Below are 11,205 nucleotides of genomic sequence, written 5' to 3' on the forward strand. Positions count from 1 at the left end.
TCAGCCTGTTTATCCTTTGTGTAGAGAAAGGCCATTGATTTATTTGAGTTAATTTTATATCCACCTACTGCACTGAAGCTGTTTATCAGGTTTAGGAGTTCTCTGGTGGAATTTTTGGGGTCACTTATATATACTATCATATCATCTGCAAATAGTGATATTTTGACTTCTTCCTTTCCAATTTGTATCCCCTTGATGTCCTTTTGTTGTCGAATTGCTCTGGCTAGAACTTCAAGTACTATATTGAATAGGTAGGGAGAGAGTGGGCAGCCTTCTCTAGCCCCTGATTTTAGTGGAATTGTGCAATGGACTGGGCTCTGTCTGCCTTCCTCAATCCGTGGAAAAATCAGGCTTCTGGACAGGTGGACAAGGAGTTGGCAAGAAATGTTAAACAAATACGAACACAAGGGAGTGCCATATCTGGATGTATTTTCTCAAAGCAAGCACCAGTCTTATAATACAGAAGAAAAGCAAGAAGGCTAGGCAAATGCATTTGCTAAGGTACATTGTTTCTTAACACAAAACAAAGAAAATGCATACATAAAAAGATGATGGGAGCCAGGCCATGTTTACAGCTGAGAATAGGAACAACCCTTAAGATCAGCTAAACACAGGAGGCAGGTGAATGCTCTGATGCAATGCTAGTCTATTGTTAAACCCACCACCAGGGGTCCTTTAGTAAATGCCTAATTATACTATTCCTCTGGGCCTAGTGAAAAACCTGCACCAGGGGAATTCCATTCTACTAATCCTTTCATGAATAATTCTACAACTCACCTATTTCCTAGTCCATTGTGTATTCCTGTTTATGGGTGTGACTCCCCTATTGTTCTAACTAATTACTATGCAGACTAGCCCTGAGCTTTTCTAGTTCTATTCAAGTAAATTGTGATGCCTAATTAGTTTCACTGTCTCTACTAGAAGTAAATTTGAATGTTACAGAAGAGGTAACATTCTTACTGAATTCCAAGCTCAGGGTCAGCTTCAAGGGCTTTCTAGGACATTGGAACACTAGCTGAGGCTCAGTTATATGTCAAAATCAATCCTTAAAGGCAATTATAATAAAAGAATATTGAGGGAAAGCACACAGATCCGTTTTCTCACTAAAGCAAGGACAGATTTGAAGCATTCGTTATACAGGAGGCCACGGTTCCAGGAGACTAAGTTTCCATGAACTTTTCACCTTGGGACTGCATCCAGATTTCTGGACCTTTCATGCGGTTCACTACTGGAGTGGATGTGGCATGATTGCTTTAAGTTTCTCTCCATTTAGTTTGATGTTGGCTACTGGTTTGCTGTAGATTGCCTTTGTTATGTTTATATATGAGCCTTGAATTCCTGATCTTTCCAAGACTTTTATCATGAATGGGGGTTAGATTTTGTCAAAAGCTTTCTCAGCATCTAATGAGATGATCATGTGATTTTGTCTTTGAGTTTGTTTATATACTGGATTATGTTGATAGATTTCCACATAGTGGATTATCCCTGCATTCCTGGGATGAAGCCAACTTCTTCATGATGGATGATCATTTTGATGTGTTCTTGGATTTGGTTTGTGAGAATTTTATTGTTTTTGCATCGATATTCATAAGGGAAATTGGTCTGAAGTTCTCTTTCTTTGTTTGATCTTTGTGTGGTTTAGGTATCAGAGTAATTGTGGCTTCATTGAATGAATTGGGTAGAGTACCTTCTGTTTCTATTTTGTGGAATAGTTTGAGGAGAATTGAAATTAGGTCTTCTTTGAAGGCCTGATAGAACTCTACACTAAGCCCATCTGGTCCTGGGCTCTTTTTGGTTTGGAGACTATCAATGACTGTGTCTATTTCTCTAGGGGATATGGGACTCTTTAGATCATTAATTTGGTTCTGATTTAACTTTGGTACCTGGTATCTGTCTAGAAACTTGTCAATTTCATCCAGGTTTTTCAGTTTTGTTGAGTATAGCTTTTTGTAGTAGGATCTGATGATGCTTTGGATTTCCTCAGGTTCTGTTATGTCTGCCTTTTCATTTCTGGTTTTGTTAATTAGAAAACTTTCCCTGTGCCTTCTAGTGAGTCTGGCTATGGGTTTATCCATCTTGTTGATTTTCTGAAAGAATCAGCTTCTTGTTTGGTTGATTCTTTGAATAGCTCTTTTTGTTTCCACTTGGTGGATTACAACCCTGAGTTTGATTATTTCCTGCCATCTACTCCTCTTGGGTGAATTTGCTTCCTTTTGTTCTAGAGCTTTTAGTTGTTCTGTCAAGCTCCTAGTGTATGCTCTCTCTAGTTTCTTTTTGGAGGCACTCAGAGCTATGAGTTTTCCTCTCAGGAATGCTTTCATTGTGTCCCATAAGTATGTGTATGTTGTGGCTTCATTTTCATTAATCTCTAAAAAGTCTTTAATTTCTTTCTTTATATCTTCCTTGACCAAGTTATCATTGAATAGAATGTTGTTCAGCTTCCACATGAATATTGGCTTTCTATTATTTATGTAGTTATTAAAAATCAGGCTTAGCCTGTGGTGATCAGATAGGATGCATGGAATAATTTCAATATTTTTGTATCCGTTGAGGCCTGTTTTGTGAGAAATTATATAGTCAATTTTGGAGAAAGTACCATGAGGTGCTGAGAAGAAGGTATGTCCTTTTCTTCTAGGATAAAATGTTCTCTAGATATCTGTTAAATCTATTTGTTTCATAACTTCTGTTAGTTTCAATTTGTCTCTGTTTAGTTTGTTTCCAGGGTTTATCCATTGATGAAAGAGGTGTGTTGAAGCCTCCCACTATTATTGTGTGAGCTGAAATGTGTGCTTTGAGCTTTATTAAAGTTTCCTTAATGAATGTGGCTGCCCTTGCATTTGGAGCATAGATATTCAGAACTGAGAGTTCCTCTTGGAAGATATTACCTTTGATGAGTATGAAGTGCCCCTCCTTGTCATTTTTGATAACTTTGGGTTGGAAGTCAATTTTATTCGATATTAGAATGGCAACTCCAGCTTCTTTCTTTGGACCATTTGCTTGGAAAATTGTTTTCCAGCCTTTCACTCTGAGGTAGTGTCTGTCTTTTTCCCTGAGTTGGGTTTTCTGTAAACAGCAAAATGTCGGCTCCTGTTTGTGTAGCCAGTCTATTATTCTATGTCTTTTTTGGGGGAATTGAGACCATTGATATTAAGAGATATTAAGGAAAAGTAATTGTTGCTTCTCGTTACTTTTGTTGTTAGATTTGGGATTTTGTTAATGTGGATATCTTCTTTTAGGTTTGTTGAAGGATTACTTTCTTGCTTTTTCTAGGGCACAATTTCCCTCCTGTGTTGGAGTATTCCCTTTATTATCCTTTGAAGGGCTGGATTCGTGGAAAGATATTTTGTGAATTTGGTTTTGTCATGGAATACCTTGGTTTTTTCCATATATCATAATTAAGAAGTTTGCTGAGTATAGTAGCCTGGGCTTGCATTTATGTTCTCTTAGGGTCTGTATAACTTCTGTCCAGGATCTTCTGGCTTTCACAGTCTCTGTAGAGAACTCTGGTGTAATTCTAATAGGTCTGCCTTTATATGTTACTTGACCTTTTTCCCTTACTGCTTTTAATATTTGATCTTTATTTAGTGCATTTGTTGCTCTGATTATTATGTGTCGGGAGGAATTTCTTTTCTGGTCCAGTCTACTTGGAGTTCTGTAGGCTTCTTGTATGTTCATGGGCATCTCTTTCTTTAGGTTAGGGAAGTTTTCTTCTATAATTTTGTTGAAGACATTTACTGGTCCTTTAATTTGAAAATCTTCACTCTTTCTATACCTATTATCCTAAGGTTTTGTCTTCTCATTGTGTCCTCAATTTCCTGGATGTTTTGAGTTAGGATCTTTTTGCATTTTTTCATTTTCTTTGATTGTTGTGTCCATGTTTTCTATGGAATCTTCTGCACCTGAGATTCTCTCTTCCATCTCTTGTATTCTGTTGCCGATGCTCGCATCTGTGGTTCCTGATTTCTTTCCTAGGTTTCTATATCCAGAGTTGTCTCCCTTTGGGTTTTCTTTCTACTTCTATTTTTAGATCTTGGATGTTTTTGTTCAATTTTATCACAGGTTTGGTTGTGTTTTTCTGTAATTCTTTAAGGGATTTTTGTCTTTCCTCTTTAAGGTCTTCTATCTGTTTAGAAGTGTTTTCCTGTAATTCTTTGAGGGATTTTTGTGCTTCCTCTTTAAGGTCTTCTACCTGTTTAGCAGTGTTCTCCTATATCTCTTTAAGTGAGTTAATAATGCCCTTCTTAAACAACCCCATTAAAAAATGGGGCTCAGAACTGAACAAAGAATTCTCACCTGAGGAATACCGAATGGCAGAGAAGCACCTGAAAAAATGTTCAACATCCTTAATCATCAGGGAAATGCAAATCAAAACAACCCTGAGATTCCACCTCACACCAGTCAGAATGTCTAAGATCAAAAATTCAGGTGACAGCAGATGCTGGCGAGGATGTGGAGAAAGAGGAACACTCCTCCATTGTTGGTGGGATTGCAGGCTTGTACAACCACTCTGGAAATCCGTCTGGCGGTTCCTCAGAAAATTGGACATAGTACTACCGGAGGATCCAGCAATACCTCTCCTGGGCATATATCCAGAAGATGCCCCAACTGGTAAGAAGGACACATGCTCCACTATGTTCATAGCAGCCTTATTTATAATAGCCAGAAGCTGGAAAGAACCCAGATGCCCCTCAACAGAGGAATGGATACAGAAAATGTGGTACATCTACACAATGGAGTACTACTCAGCTATTAAAAAGAATGAATTTATGAAATTCCTAGCCAAATGGATGGACCTGGAGGGCATCATCCTGAGTGAGGTAACACATTCACAAAGGAACTCACACAATATGTACTCACTGATAAGTGGATATTAGCCCAAAACCTAGGATACCCAAGATATAAGATACAATTTCCTAAACACATGAAACTCAAGAAAAATGAAGACTGAAGTGTGGACACTATGCCCCTCCTTAGAAGTGGGAACAAAACACCCTTGGAAGGAGTTACAGAGACAAAGTTTGGAGCTGAGATGAAAGGATGGACCATGTAGAGACTGCCTTATCCAGGGATCCACCCCATAATCAGCATCCAAACGCTGACACCATTGCATACACTAGCAAGATTTTATCGAAAGGACCCAGATGTAGCTGTCTCTTGTGAGACTATGCTGGGGCCTAGCAAACACAGAAGTGGATGCCCACACTCAGCTAATGGATGGATCACAGGGCTCCCAATGGAGGAGCTAGAGAAAGTACCCAAGGAGCTAAAGGGATCTGCAACCCTATAGGTGGATCAACATTATGAACTAACCAGTACCCCGGAGCTCTTGACTCTAGCTGCGTATGTATCAAAAGATGGCCTAGTCGGCCATCACTGGAAAGAGAGGCCCATTGGACACACAAACTTTATATGCCCCAGAACAGGGGAACGCCAGGGCCAAAAAGGGGGAGTGGGCGGGTAGGGGAGTGGGGGTGGGTGGGTATGGGGGACTTTTGGTATAGCATTGGAAATGTAAATGAGCTAAATACCTAATAAAAAATGGAAAGAAAAAAAAAAGAACTATAAAAAAAAATAAAAAAAATAAAATTGTACTTATTTACTTAAAAAAAAAAAATAATGCCCTTCTTAAAATTCTCTACCAGCATCATGAGATATGATTTTAAATCTGAATCTTGCTTTTCAGGTGTGTTGGGGTATCCAGGTCATGCTGTGGTCAGAGTACTGGTTTCTGATGATGCCCAGTGTTCTTGGTTTCTGTTAGTAAGATACTTACATTTGTCTTTTGCCATCTGGTAATCTCTGGTGTTAGGTGTTCTAGCTGTCTCTGGATGGAGCTTGTTCCTCCTGTGATTTGGTTCACCTCTGTCAGCACTCCTGGGAGTTCAACTCTCTCCTGAGTCCCAGTGGTCAGAGCGCTCTCTGCAGGCAAGCTCTTCTGTTGCAGTGAAGGTGCCCAGAGGTCTGGGTCTCATCTCTGCCTCCTGACTTAGGATCAAGGCCCAAAGGGACCCTGTCCTAGAAGCTCTGTTGTTTCTGTGACCTGCATGCTGTCCTGGGAAGACTGGACTCTAAGAGACCTGGGATACAAGATGGAGCTCTCACCTGAGTCCCGGGGTCAGAGCCCTCTCTGGAAGCCGAGTCTCCTCGGTGATCCTAAGATCCTGGGTGTTCTAGAGCACCTGTGTAGTGAAGAGTCCTCTGGGGACTGTGGGACTGTCCGCTGAGTTTGCACCCAAGGTGGTGTGGTGCTGGCGCCAATCAGAAGAACTCCAGCAGCTAGTCTGGTCAGGAGGGTTTCCTCTGTCCCTGTTCCTGCTGGCACAGGCCCCTTCTGGTTGTTTTGGAAAACATGTTGTGTTCCATTCACCAGTGATCCCAAGATCCTGGGTGTGCTAGGGCGCCTGCAGTGTGAAGAGTTCTCTGGGGACCATGGGACCATCAGCTGAGTTTGCGCCCAAGTTGGCCCCTCTTCTATAATTTTGTTGAAGACATTTACTGGCCCTTTAAGTTGGAAATCTTCCTTTTTGTCTATACCTATTATCCTTAGGTTTGGTCTTCTCATTTTGTCCTGGATTACCTGATTCTTTTGGGTTAGGAACTTTTTGCCTTTCACATTTTCTCTGATTGTTGTGTCAATGTTTTCTATGGTATCTTCTTCACTTCTTCTATCTCTTGTATTCTGTTTATTAAGCTTGCATCTATGACTCCTGACTTCTTTCCTACATTTTCTCTTTCCAGGGTTGTCTCCTTTTGTGATTTCTTTATTGTTTCTACTTCCATTTTTAGATCCTAGATTGTTTTGTTCAATTCTTTCACCTGTTTAGATGTGTTTTATGTATTTCTTTAAGGCATTATTTATGTCCTCTATTGTACTCCATCATCATCATGAGAAGTGACTTTAGATCCATATCTTGCTTTTCTGGTGTGATGGTGTATCCAGGACTTGTTATGGTGGGATAGTTGGGTTCTGATAATGCCAAGTAACCTTGGCTTCTGTTGCTTCTGTTCTTATGCTTGTTTCCTGCCATCTGGTTATCTCAAGTGCTCCCTGCCCTCAATATATCTGATTGGAACCTGCCCTTCTTGTAATCCCAGTTAAGTCAGAACTTCTTACAGTCCAGCTTTCTTTGTGATCCTGTGATTCTGGGGTCCTGTGATGCTGAGATTGTGGGTATGTTCTTGGCAGTCAAGCTTCCTCTGAGACCCTGAGATCCTGGTGTGAGCAAGTTCTTGTGATCCTTCAATCCAGGATCCTGGGATCCTAAGATCCTGGGTGTGTTAGCGAGCCTGGAAGTGGTGCCTTCTCTAGGGACTCTGGGAATGTCCACTGAGTTTGAAACCAAGGTAGACCAGAGCCAACCTTAAGGAAACTGAGCCGCTAGTCAGGCGGGGTTCCTGTGTCTGTGCTCTAGCTGGCCCTACGAATACCTGGTTCTGTTGGAACAGATGTTGTGTTCAACTCACCAGTGATCCTAGGATCCTGGGCGTTCTAGGGATCCTGTGGGGTGGAGTGTCCTCTGGAGACTGTGGGACTGTCTGCTGAGTTCGGGCCCAAGGTGGCCTAGTGCTGATGCCAACCAGAAGGAACCCCAACAACCAGCTTTCATGTAATAATTTTTTTAATTGACTGTTGTTTGGTTTCTATTTTAATTATTCTGCAGAAATTTAAATATAGATTGTTTATTTAGAGAAAACCTCTGTCCCACCTCATTGTTACAAGTGAGTATAGTGTAATCTAAATAACGTTTTTATGTAGGCCTTTTTTTTTCCTCATGTACACTGAAAAGATTTCAGAACATAAGAGACAAAATGAAAATAATGCTTAAAGATATTTTCACTCACAGAACATGTTTATGAGGAAATATTTAAAGGGAAATATTATTGATTTAAAGCAAGGAAGAAATTTATAGGAAGCTCTCAAAGGTTTTTAAAAGATTTGCATGCTTTTATTTTACAAATAGTATTATTTTCCTGTGTGTATGTATGTGCATCATATGAGTGCATTGCCTGTGATGGCCAGAAAAGTGTCAGATTCCCTGAAACTGGAGTTACAAGTGGTTGTGAGCCACCACTTGAGTGCTGTTAATTGAACCAGGTTCTCTGGAAGAACAGCCAGTTGTCTTAACCACTGATTCATCTCTCCAGCCCAGCAGTTAAAATTGTTAAAATAAAAAAGTGAGACCATTTTACATGTATCTGATATTTCAGGTTATTTAATAAATGTCTTTATGTTTGATACTGACATTTAACATTTAGACAACCAGACATATATCATACTGGATATTTTATTGAAAGCAAATTACTGAAATTTTAATGTATGATTAAATATTTCTATATGGAAGGTCTTTTCTGACTTGGAAACCACATTAAGACAATTAATTTTTGCAAATTTATGTTTCTGTACACAAAGATTTTATGAACAATAAAACTATTCTAGAATAATAGTAAATTATAGCAACAACAGGACAACTACTCATCAGGACATCTGCAAAGTACATCACAATATCATTAAAACAGGTACCATGGCAGGCAAATGGCACCAGTACACATGCAAGGCATATTTTATATTAGTACACTAGTATTCTGAACCAAAGAGCAGAATGGGCTTATGAATAAGAAATTGAATATAGAAATATTGTCCTAATCAAGATTATGAACTTACACAAATACAAATTACTGTGACATTGAAGTCTAGACTGTAAGAATAGTTAACACAAAAATATAAAACCAGCAAAAAAACAGTTGTAGAAATTCTTCTATATTAAGATTACATAATGGACTTCATTAAGTATAGTTGATTCCATAGTATTAGCACATGCCGTGCTTATGTAAAATAAATGAGAATCTACAAATTGCTTCTGATATGATACTGGGAAGAATACTGGAAAATTGGAAAGCATTGTGTACAAGAAAAGAAAAAAAACACTAATGATGTTACAGAAAAATTAGTAAAGCATTTGAAAGAGATCAAAACTCTAGGAAGTAAGTGGAAAGATGAAATCCTCTCTTTTTTAATTTGATTAAAGAGTTACAATGCCAGTTCTGCTACCCAGACTATAGGCAGTTCTTGATAAATGTGTCTCTCATGACTTCCTTCTTAAGAGTCTTCTCAGAGCTCCCATTAGGTCCTTATTCCTCAAACTATAGATGAATGGGTTCAACATGGGGGTGACCACACTGTACATAACAGATGCTCGTGCAGTTGAGTGTGAGTTTTGTGTAAAAGAAGAACTAAGATACACACCCAAGAGTGTAGAATAGAATAATGAAACAACTGAGAGGTGGGATGCACAGGTGGAGAATGCTTTGTACTTCCCCTGTGATGATGAGATTGCACGTATGGAGGAAACTATCTTAGAATAAGAGTAAAGGATGCCAGCAAGAGGACCACCACCCAGCAGTATAGCTGCAAAGTACATCACCATGTCATTAGGAAAGGTGTCATTACAGGCAAGTAGTACCAGTTGATTAAGCTCACAAACAAAGTGGGGAATTTTCAAGTCTGTACAAAAGGACAGCCGCAGTGCCATTGAACTCTGCAGCAAGGAATTCAATGCTGTTGTGACCCAAGACCCCAAAACTAAAAATCCACAGAGGCGGCAGTTCATGATGACCATATAGTGCAGAGGGTGACAGATTGCCACATATCGGTCATAGGCCATCACAGCTAGAAGAAAGTTATCTAAAACTCCAAATAGTATGAAAAAGAATACTTGAGAAATGCAACCTTCATAGGTTATCACCTTGTTCTTTGTCTGTATATTCACTAGCATCTTTGGGATGCTAGCAGAAGTAAAGCAGATGTCTGCAAAGGACAGGTTGGAAAGGAAGAAGTACATGGGTGTGTGAAGATGGGAATCTGTAATGGTGGCAATGATAATGAGAAGGTTCCCAAGCAGAGTGACCAAGTACATGAACAAAAATAGTCCAAAAAGGAAAGGTTGCCATAGAGGATCCTCTGAAATTCCCAGGAGAATAAATTTTGAAATTTGTGTGTCATTTTTCAACTCCATATAGCTAATAAACCTAAAAAGGAGAAAGGAACCTGATGTAATTCCATTATTAAATAAAACATTATGCAACATTAACCTGACAGAAAAACTGTAGTTTATACCATATTGTTAGGACAGTAACTCCTGTTTTGTGTATGAGTGTACTGCTTTTTAGGGCATTCTGTGGTATGACTTATTTAGAACTATCATCTCACTATAACCCTTACCCCAGAAGACTTGTATTATATATGTTCTTAATGGATTCTTTGTTATAGTTGGAAATACAATTTAATATTGGTTGTGCTCTATATATACTCCTGAGATTATATTTTACTATGATCATTTCTATCTAGTGATTAACTAAACATAATACATTAGTTCCACAAACAATGATAGATACAGATTTTAAAATACCAAGTCTCCAGGGAGTAATATTTTCTAATTAGCTCAAGTGGTTCCTGAGAGACAGAAAGGAAGAAAAACTTTCTTGATTCAAGCTGCATTTCAAACCCTGTCTGATCCCTTGAGGAGTCACAAAACAATAATACATAAAAACAAACTTCTAAAAAGATAAACTATTTTATCAATTTGGTGCTCACATACTTACAGGTTGAGCTTCCATTTGGTGAAAAATGCAGAGGGAAAAGAACACATCATGTGAATGAAATATAAAATTGTTTCCCGCACCACTCAAGGTTACTTTGAATTTTAACTTATACATAATAATTCAATATGTCCAATTATACAATACAATGCTATGATACATGTATACATGACATAATAACCTAGTCTACATACTTCATATATTTACCAACATGAATTCCTGTAGTTCAAACCTTTAAGATATTTCCCCTCTAGATACTTTGAAGTTTATGATTCATTAGCTACAGTTATCCCTGTGTACAAAATAGGGCATGATCTTCTCATGTCTTGCTGTGACTTTCTAACATACTACTCAAGCTTCCTACCCCTCAACTCCCACTCCTCAACCTCTGAAAACTAGTAGTTTACTCAACTTCTGTAATTAAAATGTGTTAGGTTCCACAGTGAAACATTAGTGTGCATGATTCTGTGGAGTGCACCAAGATTATAGGAAGACAATAGCAGGTTAGACCCCGATTTCCCCATAGAGATATTTTCTGTCTTATTGTGGACTTTCAAAGTTTGTCTATTTGGATAAACAATATTGAAGCATTATAATTGTGCCAGGTAT

At 38.7% G+C, this 11,205-nt stretch overlaps 1 protein-coding gene across 1 annotated transcript; it reads right to left on the minus strand.

Annotated features, from left to right (window-relative positions):
• Positions 1-9,083: 9,083 nt before the first annotated feature.
• Positions 9,084-10,013, minus strand: Olfr19 (olfactory receptor 19). The gene has a single exon (NM_146335.1). It carries the CDS (start codon positions 10,011-10,013, stop codon positions 9,084-9,086), a length of 930 nt encoding a protein of 309 aa, NP_666447.1.
• Positions 10,014-11,205: the final 1,192 nt, after the last annotated feature.

The sequence above is a fragment of the Mus musculus genome, chromosome 16 (genome assembly GCF_000001635.26).
Source record: "Mus musculus strain C57BL/6J chromosome 16, GRCm38.p6 C57BL/6J".
Lineage (NCBI taxonomy): Eukaryota > Metazoa > Chordata > Mammalia > Rodentia > Muridae > Mus > Mus musculus.

Bases quoted from the DNA above. Each gene is read 5' to 3' on its own strand.
- Olfr19 (NM_146335.1), bottom strand. From the start codon at position 10,013: ATGGAGTTGAAAAATGACACACAAATTTCAAAATTTATTCTCCTGGGA.